The 20,783-nt window shown below is 40.7% G+C and overlaps 1 protein-coding gene across 2 annotated transcripts in view; it reads right to left on the bottom strand.

The window, feature by feature from the left end:
• Positions 1-19,613, bottom strand: part of ralgps2 (Ral GEF with PH domain and SH3 binding motif 2) — a 90,310-nt gene extending 70,697 nt beyond the window's left edge. Inside the window, exons 1-4 of one of the 2 annotated variants that reach the window (XM_030770776.1) lie at positions 19,554-19,613; positions 19,298-19,405; positions 15,008-15,058; positions 292-375 (exon numbers count right to left, since the gene is read on the bottom strand). In XM_030770776.1, the coding sequence (XP_030626636.1) occupies positions 292-375; positions 15,008-15,058; positions 19,298-19,405; positions 19,554-19,613 (303 nt within the window). The remainder of the gene's footprint in view (positions 1-291; positions 376-15,007; positions 15,059-19,297; positions 19,406-19,553) is intronic. The other variant, XM_030770777.1, reaches the window with a different exon arrangement.
• Between the last annotated feature and the right edge of the window lie 1,170 nt (positions 19,614-20,783).

Genomic DNA, 20,783 nt, shown 5'->3' with positions numbered 1-20,783 from the left:
ATGCATGTTACCTGGTTGAATCTGTGTGTGAAGGTTAGGGTTAGGGTTAATATGTAATGCATGTTACCTGGTTGAATCTGTGTGTGAAGGTTAGGGTTAGGGTTAATATGTAATGCATGTTACCTGGTTGAATCTGTGTGTGAAGGTTAGGGTTAGGGTTAATATGTAATGCATGTTACCTGGTTGAATCTGTGTGTGAAGGTTAGGGTTAGGGTTAATATGTAATGCATGTTACCTGGTTGAATCTGTGTGTGAAGGTTAGGGTTAGGGTTAATATGTAATGCATGTTACCTGGTTGAATCTGCGTGTGAAGGCCACCACGTTGGGTGCAGAGCTGTACTTTTCTTTCTTATTCCAACCACAGCTTGACAGCTCCTGAAGAAACACACACAACACACACATTACAATTACACTCTCACATACACACACACACACACACACACACACACACTTTAATACCCTATTCAAACACACATTACAATTACACTCTTACACACACGCTTTAATATCCTATACAAACTCACATTACAATGACAAGCATAACACTCGGACACAAGTTACCAATAATTGTCCAATGACTGTAAAATATTAACTTGAGCCAAATTTGTGTTTGTAAATAAGAGAGTTCAGCCAATATGATTTACTTCTGAAAGACTAAAAGTGTATGAGAAACTACTGAAAAGCAAAACATGAGATCTGAGAAAAATGCAGAAACACGACAACAGTAAACATGCAAACAAAGCCTTTTATTCCCAAAGCACATGATAATAAGAACTGCACAATTTCTCAGAGAGCATAAACAAAACAGAGTAACGAACATGAGGTCATAAATGTTAAACACACTCCACTATGGTAAACAGTGATTGGATGACATTCTGACTGTAAAATGTGTGTGTCTATGAGTGTTTGAATTCAAAGTTTCAATGCTTGAGATAACAAATGAATGAACATAAGTCTAAAAACGTATCTTTGTATTACATGTGACCATGGAAAAAGCATGATAATGTGTTAGCTGACACCTCATGAGAAAAACTGCCACATGCTTCATCATGTGTGGACAGCAAAGAGACATTTTAGTTAAGGAAATACATGAACTTTATGTAATAAGCCATTCCATGGATCTCCAATCCTCCAGAGAGCAGGATTTACCTTATGGATCAGTACAAGAGGAATAATAGGGAGCCCGAACACTTCATTTTCATCAGCCTCCAGCCGTCAGGCCCGGCCATCACCCCATCACCCAAATCAGCCTACAGTCCAAATAATACTCTATCTACAGACGCTACCAAAGATACACGGCTATATGGACACTGCTATCCAGAACATCTTGAGGGAGGCCACAGAGGAGAAACAATCATGTCTGCATACAAAGAACACTCATTTCTGCAGGGAGGGAACAGCTCTGCATGTCAATGACATTGTACTCACAGAGGCTATTATGCTGTCATTCGTTAAGCTGCAGTTTAATGTTTAAAATGAGAACCCACTCCTCCACTCCTAATTTACACTAAACCCAATTGCTGTGCCATTTATAAATCATGTGGTTGCCACTAGAGGGCACTTTTTCTGATGTTAATCTTAAATCTTCTGTGCACATGTTTAGCTGAAGTGAAACGCCCTTAATTGAAACACGTCTCCTGCTCAGAAGTTCTGAACATTTAGAAGTAATGTTTTTCACAGTGCTTGGTGTTCCCTAGTCTACTGACAAACAACTCAACAAAAACAATATTGCGTAACTCCATACATTTGTAATGCAGTTGTACATTTATAATACAGCAGAAGAAAAGAAACCCTTAATGTCACCAGCAAGGGTGCTCATCCAGTTCACCCCCCCCCCCCCCCCCCCCCCAATTAAATCAAATTAAATATATATATATATAGGTGCTTTCGCACCGGAGGAACTTTTCCATAGTTCTTAGAACTGTTGGAGAAAGTACCCCCTTTTTCGCGTGTTCGCACTGCAGGAACTTAGAACTATTATAGTTCTTAGAACACCGTTTTGAGGGGCCTTTTTGGCTCCTACTTCAGGGTAGGTACTTTCGCAGCGCAATAGGAACCTTGTGACGTACGTGTACAGCCATTGGTCCAGACGCAGGCATAGATGATTGCAACCGCCATGTTTAAAGATTCATGCAAAATATAAAGTCTTAGAACGTATTACATTTAGTTTTTGATATTCATGTCTAAAATTGTCTGGAATTGTAGGAGGGGAAACATGGTTTTATGTTTTATTTTACCAGTATTTTATATCCCCCAACAATGACCATTTTTGCAACGTCCAATGTATATTTGTACATTCAAGAGGTAGCGTACACTCCGCTTCGGTCGGTGCATGTGTGTCCGCTTGTGTGGCTATGATCTGCATTTTAACCTAAAATAAGAATGTGTTTATCCAGCTTACGATTTGAGGGCTGCGTCGGGTAAAAAGTAAAACCAAAAACACGACGCTGCGAGCAAGTGTCAGGCACAAGCGCTGTGCTAGTTATATGTTATCTAATGTGCACTCAATATTTCTGTCATTCAAATTCAATAAAACTCATTAATTGTGTATACTGTAGTCTAGTTTGTCGATTTCTTTTGCCGCAGTAATGGTATTTAAAAGGTCTTAAAAGTCATTAAATTTGTACTTCAAAATGTGCATCTATCCTGGTTAGTCGTAAATACCGTCGGCCGCCTTACGTCACTTCAGCGTTCCTACTGGCGGTGCGAATGCAAACAGAAAAAAGCCCTAGAACGTATGTAGCTCTAGGGGAAGCTCCCAGGGGGTAGTTCCTATCAAATTAGATCCTAGAACTGTTCGGTCCGAAAGCGCCTTATATATCAAATTAAATGGATGTTCATAACCTTGTAAAACTGACCGGCAATGAATTTCAAGTGAACACTTTGCCCCTGGGCCCAGCTCACTACAGATAATGTTCACAGAAAAAAAAAAAGAAAAAAAGAGATAATATTGTGAGTGACACAGTGTGATAAGGCAGAAGACAGAACTTTACATTCCATTTTGCATTTTATTGTAGGGGAAGATCAAGAATGAAATTTTAATTTGTATTCAAATTAGAATACATTAATAATATATAATATTTGTGAGAGCAGAAGGCATACAGAAGTAGACTATAAATAATAAAATATGTTATTACACAATGTTGCTATTCTTGGGCACATCTTACGTTAACTGATAGTACTTCAGTTTAACGTGCTAAATCTAATTGCACATGCTTAATCAGCTGCTTAATCATGCTTAACTTGCCTTAACTTAACTTGCCTAACAGGCAGCTGCATGTCATTCTCCTCAAATGACCCACTTAGCTGAACCCATGTCAACCTACAGTTAAACTGGAGCTAAGCTAATGACTGAGCAATGGTCTGTCAGTTTTAAACAGAACCTTACCGTATGTCTCTCCAAGACACTTGACATGTCAAGTATTCCAGTGTACCTGACCCAATGCAGTCATAACACACAAACAGCATTTCACCTGAAGGCTTTACATTAGCTTTCATTTTAGAAATACTAAACCTTAACAGCAACTGAAATGTCTGTTGTGACTTATTCCAGCTCCATAATGGTGTTCTTCACTGCAGTACATATTGAATGAAACAATCGCTCCAAAGAGCCAAACGGTAGAGGGTCAGCCAAGCCCCGATACACATCTGAAATCAAATGAAAATAATCATTCTTCTGCTGCCGTCATCATCCACTCATACAGCTGCAAACCATTAGACAATGTGACACTGAAATGAAAGACCACGGGAGAGAGGGAGAGGAAGAACACAGGATGTTGCAATACCACCACTAACCCTTCCTACCTTCATCTATTTGCTTCTGCCCCTACTCTACTACATGCCAACTGTGGCCCAGCAGGCCTAGAGGAAGGCAGCCATAGCATATACTCACACACATGAACAGTTCCCTGACACAACTAATTTCCACTGTCTCATAAATCATGTCAATGGCTTTGACTGTTGACTGCAGCTCAACTTTAATCAGCATTTGGATTATGAGAGTCTTCTGCTCAAACATGATTCCAGAAGTCTGTGTTCCAAGCCAAGCAGATTATTGTCAGATCTTTCAACCGATACTGTCGACACTCAGGGAAGGGAGGAACAAACAGCAATTGCATCAGATATGATCTTTTTATTTAGCTTAGAAATCAAAGTAAAAAGCACCACTGTGATATATACCCGGAGTTATTTATGAAAACAAAAAGCAATCCAAATGTCAGACTATACCAAAACATTAAAACAGGAGAGGCTGCCAGAGCAGTGATATCATAGGCGTCATTAAAAATCAAACCACTAAATACCATTCCATTACACACACACACACACACACACACACACACACCATAACTCGCAGTACCGAGAAACAGACCTGTAAAACTATAACTGGCCAGCGGAGCAATAATCCTGAAACCGTTTGGATATTTGCTCAGGAAAAATGATGTTAATTGACCGTGCCTCTCACTGACATTTCCATGGTGTTGAATGTGGTTTTATAAACTTGCAAAAGGTAAATGGCCTATGGGTGAAGAGCTCATTAGGAGAGTGGAGGCCATGGGCTCCAGACGAAACACTATCACTTCTTCGTGGCATGAAAAACTAATGCTTCGTACCACGGCTTGAAAACATTTTTTTTCTCCAACTGATCATTCTGTTCAGAATCAGCATTTTGATGTGTTACTCCCAATATAATATTCAATCTATCTTATCTTATTCCTGAACCACTCAAAACAAACACTAAACACTTTTTAACATGTTACTCCGCCCCAACATAACAGTCATAAGCCACTTAAAACAAGAACTAAACACTTCTCATTTCTTTCTTTTTCTCCCCCTGAACACACATTGAAGCCCACAGGCTCTCAAAAAAGACCACATTGAATGAGTGATCACAGCACTGCTCACACCATTTGGCCATAGGTTGATCAGAATCAATCTCCACGAAAAACAAAGGGTACTTTACCGTGGAAATGGGATTCAGACCACACCATGAGTCCAATCTGCATTCCTTCATTCAGTTTTGCATTCCACAAAACATTTACACACTAAATAGAACAAAAGAAAATTAGACTAACCTGTACATCATTCCAGAATAATCATACATACTGAACCTGTGATCAGTTACATAGCCATTCATTAGTAAAACTTAAAAAAATAAAATAATTTAAACTGAGCTCGTTTATTCAATGGATAAAAACACTGTATAACTCACCGATGGCCACAGTTTCTACTAACGGACTAACATCACAGAGTTTCATGCTACACAGAGGGACCAGGCAAGGATGTCCACTCTCACCATCACTTTTCGCCCTGTTCATTGAACCTCTAGCTGCTGCAGTACGCCAAAACAACAACATCAAAGGAATTCAAACCCCCAACACACACCACAAACTCAGCCTTTACGCAGACGACATACTGCTTTGCCTCCAAGACCCATCAAATTCCTTGCAAGAAGCCATGAAGCTTATCAATTTATTTTCTGAAATATCAGACTACACTGTAAACTGGACAAAATCAACAATTTTACCCATCTGCGGTGTTGACTCATACGCTACAGCGAAAAACACGCCCCTCACCTCCTCAAGTAATGTTAAATATCTAGGCATAAATATCTCCGCCAAGCTGTCAGACTTGTTTCGCCTTAATTTCACTCCACTATTAAAATCAATAGAAAATGACTTAAACCGCTGGACAAATTTACCACTCTCTCTAAATGGCAGAATAGCAACTATAAAAATGACCATACTACCTAAAGTGAACTACCTCTTCAAAATGACTCCAACTCAACCCACTACTAACTGGTTTAATTCACTCAACTCCATGACAACTAAATTCTACTGGAAAAATAAACCACCCCGGATTAAACTAGCAACTTTACAGAAACACAAATCTCAAGGAGGACTGGAAGCACCAAACTTCTACTATTATTACCTGGCTAATCAACTACAGTATATCTCAAAGTGGATTCATCCCAACCAACAGAATAACCCATGGATTGAAATAGAACAGTCAGAATGCAAAGAAATTTCAATCTCCGACTTGCCATTCCTCAGCACTTCCATAAAACACCACGATTGCTTCAAAAATACCGTAATCTCAACAACCCTGACAGCTTGGTGGAAAATTAATAAAATCTTTAAATTCACAGTGTCACCATGTAAATACACCCCAATATGGCACAACCCGGACTTTAGACTCAACAAATCACCACTCCACTCCACCACTTGGAAACAAAGAGGTATCACACAGCTTCAACACATCTTTCAGAATAACACCTTCATCACTTTCCAGGACCTGGTGCAAAAGTATGACATAGGGGAAGAGCAATACTTTCAGTACTTACAATTAAAATCCATTCTAAAATCCAAAATTAATAAAACTAACAACAACCTACATCCACCCCCACTAGTGGAAGAAATGGAAAAAATAAATAATACTAAGAAAACCATCTCCAAATTATACAAACTAATATCATCCTCTGACCAAACAATATCCCTCCCCATCCAAGACTGGGAAAAAGACCTATCACTCTCTACCAATGTAGACTTCTGGACTCTAATCTGTAGAAACACTTTCACAATGACAAACAATACTAATCTTCAACTAATACAATATAAAGTAATCCACAGAACACATATCACCCAGCACAAGATGTATAAGATGGGATTCCTAGATTCAGACATATGCTCACATTGCACAATGAACACCCCAGACAATTATTTCCACTCTACCTGGTTGTGCCCACCAACTTACAACTTTTGGAAACAAGTTACTGACAGAATATCACTTTTTATGAGCTGTAACATCCCGCTCTCTCCATCCCTCTGTCTGCTCGGGGATACCTCTGTGATCAGCCCACCAATCCAAAACCCCCAACCCATACTCATCGCCCTAGCAATTGCTAAGAAAACTATCCTTTTAAACTGGAAAACAAGAAACACAATAAATATCACACAATGGTTAAACCTTCTCATAGACCACATATCCATGGAAAGAATTTCACTCCAACACAAAAACTTATACTTTCAAAAAATCTGGGCCCCTTTCATAGATTCACTGAATTTGCCTGCTAGCTAACCCCCCCCCCCCCCCCCACACACACACACACACGCATACTTCAAAGAAACTATCACTATTATTGTTATTAGCAGTAGTAGTAACTGTAGTACTAGTATTATGATGGTATTATTGTCAGTATTGTTATTATCCTTATTAGTATTATGGTCATCAATGTTGTTACTATTATTATAACTGTTTCCATATTATAACTATTGGCGTTGCTTCCCCCATCACAGCTTCAGTCCTTTGTCTTGTCCCACGTATAGTTGTTTTTTGTTTTTTTTTTTGTTTTGTTTTTTTTTGTTTGTTTGTTTGTTTGTTTGTTTGTTTTTTTACTTTTCTTCTTTTTCCCTCACTCCCTTATTACCTTTCATTGATTTTGTCCTTCTGTCTGTCTCCTTGTCTACCTGTTCACCAGTCTGTCTGTCATTCTACAGTATGTCACCTGTCTGTCTGCATGTTTGTTCGTTTGCCTGTCCACCTGTCTCCTCTGTACACAATAAAATTTATAAGAAGAAACAAGAGGGGAAAAAAAAAAAAAAAAAAAAAAAAAAAAAGAGAGAGAGAAAAGTACGATGTGACTCCCATGTTGGAGGGGTGGTGGCGGGCTTAAAAAAAAAAAAAAAAAAAAGAAAAAAAAATTTAAACTGAGCTATGAGTAAAACTTCCCAAAAAAAACAGGAGTATCTCCTCTCTCCAGGCAGAGGCACGCCAGATGGACAGCAGTCAGTTTCAAACTCCTGGTGAAAACCCAATGGTTCTCCTCTAAGCTCACCATGCAGCCAGTCAGTCTTCATGTAATCCAACTGTTCATTGTGTCAGCCTCAGCTAATCCCCACCTGCTCTTCTCCGTGAAGAACTGACCCAGTTTCACCGCTTACAAGAACTGTGATGCTAAAAGACTTCTGGCACCGACACAAAAACTTGCACACAGCTTCCTAAAATTGACCTCATTAACTCCGGTCTCTCACACCCATGGTCGTGGCTGGGCCTGCCCCAATAGTGCAAGTAACTCCACCAGAACATCACTTAGGTAGCTTCTTTTGGTTAAGTGTACCTCGTCATGAATAATAGTTAATACATGTGCATAGTTGTATCAGCCCGGTATAACTGAGGTAGCAAAGCTGTTGCAACTGTCAATCATTAGTTTGTTAGTTCTGTTGTGTGTAGTTCAGTGGTTCCCTTTCGATTCACTCGGTACAACTCGTACTATGGGAAATCATGCCTTTATGTCTTGCTGAAGACACCTTTATACACGCCCAAAAGGCAAATGACATCGGATGACAAGGACAGGCTCCGCCCTCCTCTTCTATTACTACATTCCTCGAGTCACTCCACAGTTCTTTTTACCTCGCGAAAGGACATCTCACTGACAAACAGAGCTATTTTGGTTTTCCTTATCAACTAGATCGTACACTTTGTTTGTACTATTAATTTGGCTTACCACAAAGACTTCTTAGTTCAGTTAAACTGTTTCTTTAGGCAAGAACGACAACAACCTCACACTGGTGGGTCATCTTCCCGCAGTGTGCTGTTTTTGAAAGGTTCTTTGCAACTAAATTAGCCATCTCTCTCCTTGAGTCTGAGCTGGAGATGGTTTGGCTATCTAAAATGAGCTCATGAGAACTCCACAAAAAGCCGTCCTCACGTCCTTATCCCCAGGGATGTGGATTTTCTATACCTGACAAAGATCGCCGTGATGCCTGCCCGGTCTGTCTGGGCATTATCCACACCAGGAGGGCCTGTGCTGTGCGAACTAGAGCTGACATTCCCTGCTCTCCAAGCTCAGCAGCCCACAAGTGAAGTCGCAGCAGGCATGGATGGTGAAGACCCCTTCAACCTCGGTATGGATGACCATGGTCTGTCCAAGGACGAACAGGAGGAAATCCAGGCCACGCTGCATTCCTCTGGTCCTGCAGAGGTAGGGCAGGATGGAGGTGATTCTTCGTTCATCTCTGTATAAAGTCGTGCAGCAAAGAAATTGGAGGTGGAGTGGCCCATTCTTCCTCGCTCATGTGTGTGTGGGGAGAGGCACATTCGGCCAGGAGATGCCACAGCCTCCCCCCTCATTTTGCCACTCAAGAGGTGTCAACCCCCCTCTGTTCAATGGCCCAGTCCAAGACGGACTCGTTTTTGCCCTACACAGTCTCCCAAGCACAAGTTGTTTACCCCTGACACTAATGCACTTATTCTTCACTAGCCCAGTATTCTTACTCACGGATGGGGCGGGTTTTAGAGTCGCAGTCTGGGTATGTCAATGAATACTCAGATTCCCAGTATGGACGTGTTTCATCAATTGGTCTCAATAACGATGTCTTACAATGTTCAATAAAGAGCTCTTTGACTCACAAAATTGTAGAACCATTGAACCAGGGCACAGTGCTGATTACAATCCCCAGTGTGCCCACAGGAGGTCGCCAGCACCTCCCGAATAACTCGCTGGTCAACTTGCTGTTCGTTTGCCTGGCGCACATGCGCAGTGTCACCTTGGGTAGAGGGGACAGTTGCAGTGGGTTACTGTTTCCAGTTTTGCACACACCCACTCTGTTTCACCCCAGTGACAAGTGTCAGCCAATGCTGTATTCATCTTCAGAGAGGAAATAAAGCTCCTTCTAGAGAAATGAGCAATTTGAGTAGTTTCACACACAGAAGCACCAATAGGCTGGTACAGCCGCTATTTTGTGGCACCCAAAAAGGACGAGGGATTGCGTCCTATATTGGATCCACATGTACTGAACAGACATCTGAGAGTTTTCAAATTCAAGATCTTGACACTTCGCCAGTTTCTGCGCTCAGTCGGCCCAAGGGACTGGTTCACGTCAACAGACTTGACAGATGCATACTTTCACATAGTGATACATCAAAATCACAGGCAGTACCTATGGTCTGCATTTGAAGGCCTAGCCTACGAATACCTGGTTCTACCATTCGGTTTGCCTTGGCACCTCATACTTTCATGAGGTGAGTCGAGGCAGCATTAGCCCCTCCTCAAAGTCAGGGCATACGCTTTTTGGCCTACTTAGATGATCTGGCTATAATATTGCTTTTGAGGGAGAAAGCCATGGAGCACACTGTTGCAGTGCTAGCTCAGCTTCAGAATCTGGATCTCTCAATAAACCTGAAAAAGAGCTCTCTGATTCCAAGTCAGAAATTCTTTCATCTGATTGGAAATATGCTCTCTCACCAGTTGCGCGTATCTGTTAGAGCGCAGAGTGATCACATTTCACAGCCGTCTCAAGCACTTTCAGTTGGGACACAAAATCACATTTCACAAATACCTACAGCTGTTAGGTATGATGGCATCAATATTATTAATGCATGCATTTCAGAGCTGGATATTGTCACAGCATCTGAGTGCGTTGTGTCATCTCCAAAGGAGACTCACAGTGACCCAGACCTGTATGACAGCATTGCGGCCATGGAGGGAGCCTCACTTGCTTTGCCAAGGCTCTCCAATAGGGAGGGTTTTTATCCGCAAAGTGGTGACAACAGATGTTTCCATAACGGGCTGGGGAGCACTGCGCAGCAGGGCTATGGTTCGGGCAGTGTCGTCCCTGCTCAGGGATGTCTCCACATCAATTATCTGGAGCTTTTGACAGTTTTCTTAGCTGTTAAAAGCTTCCTACCTGTGTTGAAAGGCCACCACATTCAGATAAGAACAGACAACACAACGGTGGTGTCATACACAAACAGGCAGGGACGGTTACGCTCACCTCAGCTCCTGAGGTTAGTTCATTCTCTCCATATGTGGACCAGTCTTCATCTGCTGTCACTCAGAGCAACACGTGTCCCAGGTCGCCTTCAACCTGGGAGAAGACCTCCCCTCCAGGGGGGCCCCCATGCCAGAAAATGCAGGCTTCACCTTCACGTTGTGTCACAGATATGGGATCAGTACAGCAGGGCTGGCGTAGAGCTCTTTGCATCCAGAGAAAACATGCATTGCCTTCTATTTTTCTTGCTGATGGAGCATGGCCATAGCCATGGTTATTCCTGATTTTGCCCACTCTGAAGAGAGTACGCCGGGAAGGCCTGTCTCTTAAGGCCTGTCTTCAAACTCAACCTGGAGAAAACTGAGTTTCTGGCTTTGTCACCATCTGAAGCTGGTGACAAAGCCCTCTGTCCCATTATGGGACTTAACTGTCATCTTGAAGGCTCTGTGTGAGCTTATGGAGTCTATAGATATCAGATTTCTCTCATATAAGACAGCCTTGCTCCTTGCCTTAGCTTCAGTGAAGCGTGTGGGTAACCTCCACGCATTGTTGGTGCACCTTCATGCTCTCAGTTTGCACCTGGGGATTCTGAAGTCACAGATCATGCCAATGTCCTACAGTTCATTGGTTTCCGAACTTTTCCCCTTTTGTGTCGGGTGAGCAACGGCAGTTACACTTGTTATGCATTTTGCGCATACATTACTCACACTCAGGACTTCCGTACAAGTGACCAGTTGCTTGTTTAGTGCGCCAACCCGGTTCAAGGCAAAGCCCTGTATAAACAGCGTCTCTCCCACCGGATTGTGGAAGCTCATATGGCCTACTTAGACATATGTGCAGCAGCAAGCTGGGCCTTGCCACACACATTTGTGCATTTTTATCGCCTAGATGCTGTGGTCTCTTCTTTGGTCTACACTGTCCTTTCCTCTGGGTCAGAACTGCACTAACATGTTTTCCTTTCTCCCAGGCTGCATCCGAATAGTCTTTTTGCTTAGGAAGGTTCCTACCTGACTGAAATGACCCGGAAGTATCTAAGTGGCAGCCATGATAAGAGCTGATTTCTCTAAATGCTACAGAAAGGTGCTCCAATGCTTCCTTTCCCATCTCCTTTAGCATAGGGTACACTGGACCATCCTTTACGAAAGGAAAGGAGATAATCTCGTCCCACAATTCTTTGCGGTAGCAGCATTTAAAGTGACAAATCATTTGGCCGTTCATGAAAACAAACGATTATGCGAATCTAACACTAACCGTTGGACAGCGACAAGCATATCCTTGATGCGACACAAAGATTATCTGGCTGAATTTTTCTCTTTAATGATTCGCTAAACCTATACAAGTAAAATAAAAAATAAATAACAGTAACATGACGAAGTGATGGTGTCGGTAAAAAGACGTATCTCTCTAAAATATAACAGTTTCTAACGATTTCTGACTATGAAAGGACTTCTCGCGCAAACCGCGTCGTTCTCATGCATTCTTACTTAAATTCTTAACAGAAAACAGTTAACATTCACAATATGAACTTAAATAATTTACTAACAAGCTTCCTACTATTTCTGATTAAAAGTCTTAGTACTGAAATACAAGCATTAGTAATTGCAAAACAAATTAAATTCTATTTTCTAAAAATGGATCAGATCAACATGACCGACAAGCCATGTGAGATGTTTATAGTCAGATGATGTTTTTAATTCAACATGTTTGAAACTTAAGAGTGATGGTAGATTTCTAGGCCTGACATGCTATGCCTCTCTTGTTTGTCACTGTTATGCCTCTCTTGCATAAATTTAACAATTATTTTCCCACAATCTGGGATTCATGTCGATAAATGTGAGCGGATAGAAGGGTGAGTATGAGCAACCTTCGTTTCAATTTTTTTAAATTTCAATTCCAACCTTGTTAGTGAAGTAACATTTTTCACTGGGCCGTGCACGTCTATATACCATGCAAAAACAGGATAAGAACATACGGGGCGAAGTATCTAAGATGCCTTTTCAGTTCCATCTTCGGAAAATTGTAGTTTCACCACGGCAGGTCTACGTCAGTAATATTCGCCGACGCATGATTACGTAGCCTAGCGTAAGGGCAGTCGGATTCTCTTAGGAAAAGACAACCGCGGTGCTAAGTCCTTATGAATTATCCCTCCCACCTTTACTTAACCTCAAGACGTTTGTCCATCGAGGTCAAGGAAGAGTGGTTAGGAAAGGACCTAGGATGTAATTTTTTTGACTGAAAGTTCTAAACCCAAGGAAACTGGAGAATGTGACAAATTCTCTTAAATCACTTCTCTTATCGGTCGACTCAGAGCGAATCTGATCACGAGTGGTTCTTAGATGAGACCCATTGTTTTCTGCGTTCATATTTTAGAAATAATCACAGTGTGCTGCATAGGTACCTAGGAAGTATTTCACCATTTCCACTGAAAAAGAGCTATATGTTGATATTAAAGAGCTTATACATCAAGAGCCATTTCTAAATATACACATATTTCCCATGTCACATTCAGTGAAGTCAGGGATTGTTTTGGGTGAAGTTCCCCTTTCCCGCTGTTAACGGCTAACAGAAGACTTTTATAACTTTACGGTTGTCCATCATTTAGAGGCATCCAGAGTCCAAAACAGATGACGCAATCTGTACAATGTGACAAAACCTGTATAATTAGGGACACACTGGGTCTCTGTTCTACTGCTCACACACACAGGAGCCTGTGGGACTAAAGAGGAGGCCACTCCTCTTCATTCATCATTTTTTCCTTAATGTATAATAAACATAACTCATTACAGTTCTCAGAAAACAATGAGTAATAGTGGCCATCAAATAAATCCAAAACCCATACATACAGAGTTGATATGCATTGTGTTAGGGCTGAAATCATAGCAGAAATAATAAAATTAAATTATCAAGAGCCAAGCGTATTAGCTATCTAATGGCAGATAAAGAACAAATCAAAATGCCAATGCTTATCAAATCACTGTAATGAGGTCTTAGGAATTAGCAGATCTTAAGAAGTGCTAACCATACAGCGTCAGTCTCTATCCCTAACATTCTCTCATTCTTGTTCTCTCTTGACTAAGGCAAAGAGCCTAAAATGCTACATTGGGATTCAATGGGGGGAGACATCATCAAATGCCTTATGAAACAGAGCTCTCACCCATAAGCGCCTCATATCACGAACATATTGCACATTGGCATGTCTATGTCTATAAAACACTCAGAGGGGGAAGCCATGGGAGGAATAACCAGGACTGAGCAAAGAGGCCAACATGTCTGTTACACTGCCCTTAAAAAGACCACTCAGAGACACTCGCATGTCTGTAACACTGCCCTTAAAAAGACCACTCAAAGAGGCCCGCATGTCTGTAACACTGCCCTTAAAAAGACCACTCAGAGACACTCGCATGTCTGTAACACTGCCCTTAAAAAGACCACTCAGAGACACTCGCATGTCTGTAACACTGCCCTTAAAAAGACCACTCAAAGAGGCCCGCATGTCTGTAACACTGCCTTTAAAAAGACCACTCAATACACTTCATGGATGAGTGCGCATGCTTAGAGAGAGAGAGAGAGAGAGAAAGAGTTGGAGTGAGAGAGAGAGAGAGAAAGAGAGATAAAGTGAGCTTGGAGTGTGAGAGAGAGGGAGAGGGATAGAGAGAGAGAAAGAATCATTAATTTACTGATTTGTGACTGATTTGATATGTGGTTAAACCACTTCTTGGTCAACAGTTTTGTTTACCTCCCTCATGCAGTTAGGACTGCGGAATCTCTTACCATCTTCCGCAGGAAACTGAAAACCCACCTGTCCCTCACTGCCTAACCTCTCTTTCCTTATTAAAAAAAAAAAAAAAAAAAAAAAAAAAAACCTTGTCTTGTATCTGTGTTTGTCAAAGTATTCCAAGGGCGCAATACAAAGGGGTAAATTGACGCTCAGTCTTATTGTGATACTGCTCATGAAGTATTAGAAATCCGACTGATGCACTTATTATAAGTCGCTTTGGCTAAAAGCGTCTGCCAAATAACAAAATTGTAAATTGTAAAATTTATGAAAGCGCTGGCCCCAAAATGGACCAGTGACAAGTTCAGCGAGAGAGAACCAGAACAACTGCTGGCAATAACACTGCTGCCCCCTGTTGGAAATTTTAAAAAATTGCCAAGTCCAACAGAATACAAAGCCAGCCACCTTGTTAAACTATGTGTGTGTGTGTGTTTCCCTGTGAGTCTGAGTGTGTGCGTACACTCACCTCAGGTTGGATGGCCTTGAACACCGGTGCGTCCATGAGGGTGATTTGACCCTAGAGGAAGTGACAGAACCCAAACAGGGAACAAAACATAGAGCAGTCAAGCAGTGGGTAGACTCACTTCACTTTTAAGCTCAACCTCATTTCTCTGTGTGGGTGTGTGTGTACGTGTGTGTGTGTGTGCTAGAGCCCAACCGATATATATCGGCGTGACGATATTACTGGCCGATATGAGCTATTTGCCGATTAAATTGGTATTGGCGTTTATAACGGCCGATAAATGACAATTAAAAAAAAAAAAAAACGGAGAGACAGATGTTATGAATGTTGTCATTGCATAGTTTGTCCTCTGGAGGGCATACTACAACTCCACTGTTAGCAACACGCATGCGGAAACAACAAATGACAACGATCGGCTGACCAAAGCAGAGTCGCCCACGACAGAGATAATGTGTTCATGGTAAGCTGATAATTGTCACGTGAAATACATTACTCAAACAATAATAAACATCCCCCTTCACTTCTCCTCTTAGCCCAAATGAGCGAGACAACATTCGTGTCAGCCATGCCTGGTTTTGCAGCAGTAATGTGAAAACCCGTACCGTCAGTCAAACATCAAAATTACATTTAATGTTAGGGTATTTCAGCTGTGTAGGCTAAGCTGTCAACAAACTTGACTGCAGGTTTATTTATTAAACAGTGCGGCAGTTCATGGGAGTAAACAAGCAATGGTCCTGTCATTTCTCCTGTCTGTTCTAAAAACGCTATCCATTGCTAAATCAAATTACCCACGAAGTTAGCTAATGCCATGTTTATCAGTGGAAGAACGCTAACGTTAATGCACGGTTAAACCACAGCTTTTATCTTATTCTGCCTAAGTGAAGCAAGTGTAAATATATCTGCCTAAGTGAAGCAAGTGTAAATATATCTGTCTAAATGAAGCAATGGTAAATATATCTGTCTAAATGAAGCAAGTGTAAATATATCTGCCTAAATGAAGCAAGTGTAAATATATCTGCCTAAATGAAGCAATGGTGAATATATCTGTCTAAATGAAGCAATGGTAAATATATCTGTCTAAATGAAGCAATGGTAAATATATCTGCCTAAATGAAGCAAGTGTAAATATATCTGCCTAAATGAAGCAAGTGTAAATATATCTGCCTAAATGAAGCAAGTGTAAATATATCTGTCTAAATGAAGCAAGTGTAAATATATCTGTCTAAATGAAGCAAGTGTAAATATATCTGCCTAAATGAAGCAAGTGTAAATATATCTGTCTAAATGAAGCAATGGTAAATATATCTGTCTAAATGAAGCAATGGTAAATATATCTGCCTAAATGAAGCAAGTGTAAATATATCTGCCTAAATGAAGCAATGGTAAATATATCTGCCTAAATGAAGCAATGGTAAATATATCTGCCTAAATGAAGCAATGGTAAATATATCTGTCTAAATGAAGCAATGGTAAATATATCTGTCTAAAGGAAGAAATGGTAAATATATCTGCCTAAATGAAGCAAGTGTAAATATATCTGCCTAAATGAAGCAAGTGTAAATATATCTGCCTAAATGAAGCAAGTGTAAATATATCTGCCTAAATGAAGCAATGGTAAATATATCTGCCTAAATGAAGCAATGGTAAATATATCTGTCTAAATGAAGCAATGGTAAATATATCTGCCTAAATGAAGCAATGGTGAATATATCTGTCTAAATGAAGCAATGGTAAATATATCTGTCTAAATGAAGCAATGGTAAATATATCTGCCTAAATGAAGCAAGTGTAAATATATCTGCCTAAATGAAGCAAGTGTAAATATATCTGTCTAAATGAAGCAATGGTAAATATATCTGTCTAAATGAAGCAAGTGTAAATATATCTGTCTAAATGAAGCAAGTGTAAATATATCTGCCTAAATGAAGCAAGTGTAAATATATCTGTCTAAATGAAGCAATGGTAAATATATCTGTCTAAATGAAGCAATGGTAAATATATCTGCCTAAATGAAGCAAGTGTAAATATATCTGCCTAAATGAAGCAATGGTAAATATATCTGCCTAAATGAAGCAATGGTAAATATATCTGTCTAAATGAAGCAATGGTAAATATATCTGTCTAAAGGAAGAAATGGTAAATATATCTGCCTAAATGAAGCAAGTGTAAATATATCTGCCTAAATGAAGCAAGTGTAAATATATCTGCCTAAATGAAGCAAGTGTAAATATATCTGCCTAAATGAAGCAATGGTAAATATATCTGTCTAAATGAAGCAATGGTAAATATATCTGCCTAAATGAAGCAATGGTGAATATATCTGTCTAAATGAAGCAATGGTAAATATATCTGTCTAAATGAAGCAATGGTAAATATATCTGCGACTCATATGTCTGTAGTTACAGTCGGTGCTTTGGAAATGATTAAACCAGAGGGGACACGTAAATAAACGTGAGCTGAACAGGTATCTGACATGGCTTGGTAGCCAAACAAAGCTATCGAGCTTCTCTTTCAAATGTGTAGCGTGAAATCCCAAAGTCGCAAGTCCTCGTTGCAGACAGTCTTGTAGTAGTAGATGCATTCAACAGCAGCGTTTACTCTGGGTCATTATCAGTTTACTGCATAGTCTAAGACGGCATGTTTTAGACGCCGCCAAGGTTGAAAAATGGTTTCTCGTAACTTGCATTGGACAGAACTAAAGTTTTATATATATATATATATATATATATATATATATATATATATATATATATATATATATGTTTACATTTTTTCTATCTTTATAGATTTGACTTTTATTTATCAAAACTGTTCAAAGTACTATTTATGGCAATAAAACAAGATTTTTTTTAAAATTGCATTATGTCTCATTATTTTGGTGAGGACTCTTAAATAAGTACACATAACAAATGTTAGGGTATATCTTTGTTTATGTTATGGGTTTCTGGGGGGGAAAAAAAAAAAGAATAAAGGCCGATATATCATTATCGTTTTTAAGTCCTCAAATATCGAAATCGGGTCGGTCTTAAAAATCCTGTATTGATCGGGCTCTAGTATGTGTCTGTGCGTGTGTATGTGCATGTGTGTACATGAGAGAGAGAGAGAAAGAAAGAGGGAGAGAGAAACATGAATGCAGAGATTCAGGTTTTGGAGTACTAGAGATGTGTTTGTGTAGTGTTGGGGTAGACAGCACTTTGGAAGTATTGTTTGGGTACGGTTTAACTTTAGTTTGGGTAGTGCTTGAGTAGTAATGGGGTACTGTTTGAGTAGTGTAGTGGTAGTGCTTGAGTAGTAATGGTGTACTGTTTGAGTAGTGTAGTGGTCATGCTTGAGTAGTAATGGTGTACTGTTTGAGTAGTGTACTGGTAATGCTTGAGTAGTAATGGTGTACTGTTTGAGTAGTGTTGTGGAAGCACTGAGGTAATGTCTGAAAGATGCTGTGGGAGTGTTGCAGAAGTAGTAGTAGTCTTGGAATGGTATCTGAGTAGTGTAGGGGTAGTGTTTGGACATTGCTGTGGTACTGTTTAAGTAGTGTAGGGGTAGTGTCTTAGTAGTGTAGGGGTAGTGTTTGAGTAGTGTAGGGGTAGTGTTTAGGCATTGCTGTGGTACTGTTTGAGTAGTGTAGGGGTAGTGTTTGAGTAGTGTGGGGGTAGTGTCTGAGTAGTGTAGGGGTAGTGTTTAGGCATTGCTGTGGTACTGTTTGAGTAGTGTAGGGGTAGTGTTTGAGTAGTGTAGGGGTAGTGTCTGAGTAGCATAGGGGTAGTGTTTGAGTAGTGTAGGGGTAGTGTCTGAGTAGTGTAGGGGTAGTGTTTAGGCATTGCTGTGGTACTGTTTGAGTAGTGTAGGGGTAGTGTTTGAGTAGTGTAGGGGTAGTGTCTGAGTAGCATAGGGGTAGTGTTTGAGTAGTGTAGGGGTAGTGTCTGAGTAGTGTAGGGGTAGTGTTTAGGCATTGCTGTGGTACTGTTTGAGTAGTGTAGGGGTAGTGTTTGAGTAGTGTAGGGGTAGTGTCTGAGTAGTGTAGGGGTAGTGTTTAGGCATTGCTGTGGTACTGTTTGAGTAGTGTAGGGGTAGTGTTTGAGTAGTGTAGGGGTACTGTTTGAGTAGTGTAGGGGTAGTGTTTGAGTAGTGTAGGGGTAGTGTCTGAGTAGCTAAATGCTAAATTGTAAATTGTAGTGTAGGGGTAGTGTTTAGGCATTGCTGTGGTACTGTTTGAGTAGTGTAGGGGTAGTGTTTGAGTAGTGTAGGGGTAGTGTCTGAGTAGTGTTTAGGCATTGCTGTGGTACTGTGTCTTACCGCATACTCCTCTGGCGTCACCTTCAGCACATCAAAGACAACAGCATCAAAACTCTTCTTCAGCTCAGATGAGCCCTTTTCACTAAGAGACTCTGAACTGCTACTCCTCTATACACACACACACACACACACACACACACACACAGAGAGAGGGAGACAGCTGTGGTCACTATAGGAGTGCTGGTGTTATGATCCTATTTCAGTTGGATAATAATTTGACTGATGTGACAGATGTAAAACTGATACAGAAGCTCACCTCAGAGGCTGTTGTTGTGAAAGCCGTTACATTTGATTGGCCATTAGGGACATCCATCATTCCCAAAGCATCCAGCACTACTGTAGAAGTTTCCACATGTTCCTCATCACATTCTGCTTGCCTGTCTGCCACACTAGGCACCACACACCACATGGTGGAACACAGAAGAGCAAAACTGAGATTAAATAGTGGATGGTTTGGCACAATCCAAATCAGCAAAAGTCCAAAGGAAAGAAGTGGTAGTAAGGGTTAAGATCCCCAAGTCTTAAAAAAAACTTTCACACATTTGGCTGTAAAACAACTGCATTGCCCTGTTCTGTAGTTACAAAGTGTGTATGTGACCGTGTGTATATGCAATGGCACATCCACGGTTTTGGGGTTACATTCATTCCATTTTCAGAACAGCAATTTAAAAAAAAAAAGTCAGTACAACGTCACTTTTGCAAAGTGCAGTCAAATACAACTGTATCTGGCAAATTAACAAGGATTGCAACCAGTACTAATTTTGTCCACAAAGTCAGCATGTCGAATTGATTTTCATTATGTGGCATGTGGATGGTACCAAGGCTATTCAACTAAATTTCTACCAAAAGAAATTTGGTTGAATAGCGTGTGTGTGTTTTAGGTCTAGGACAGTCACAGGTGTCGAAGAGAGTTTGTAAGGATTTATGGCTTTGGAAATTTGTAATCGTAATCATAGCTTTAGATCTCTCATACACCAACAGGGGCTGTACACATTCTACAAAACAAAGCTAAAATACGGTCTACGTCCTTACGCAGCCAGCAGTCCTTACCAGGTCTGTCAAATAAACCTAGCGACTGAGCCCATCTGGTCACTTCCTCCTTCACTTAGTGTGTGTGTGTGTGTGTGCGCCTCCTCTCAGCCCAACACGTGTATGACCTGGGGGGGGACGAGAAAGAGAGAGATAAGATAAGGGCACTGATCATTAGGACCTGTGGTCAGCACATATTCACTCACCATCTCTGTAGTTAGTCAAACACAGAGACTTACACACACACACATACACACACAAAGAGCATGAGGCATGTGAAGCCCTGAGTTTAGATTGTTTTCAAAGAGGGAGCCCCTGCTGAGCTGTGCAGTCAAGAGGGCTGTGGTCAACACAGCAGCTGCACTGTGTGTGTGTGTGTGTGTCTGAGTGCAAGCGTAGGTGTGCGTGCATGTAGGTATGTGTGTGTGTGTGTGTGTGTGTGTGTGTGTGTGTGTGT

The sequence above is a fragment of the Chanos chanos genome, chromosome 4 (genome assembly GCF_902362185.1).
Source record: "Chanos chanos chromosome 4, fChaCha1.1, whole genome shotgun sequence".
Taxonomy (NCBI): Eukaryota; Metazoa; Chordata; class Actinopteri; order Gonorynchiformes; family Chanidae; genus Chanos; species Chanos chanos.
This window is presented reverse-complemented; position numbering and strand designations above follow the sequence as displayed.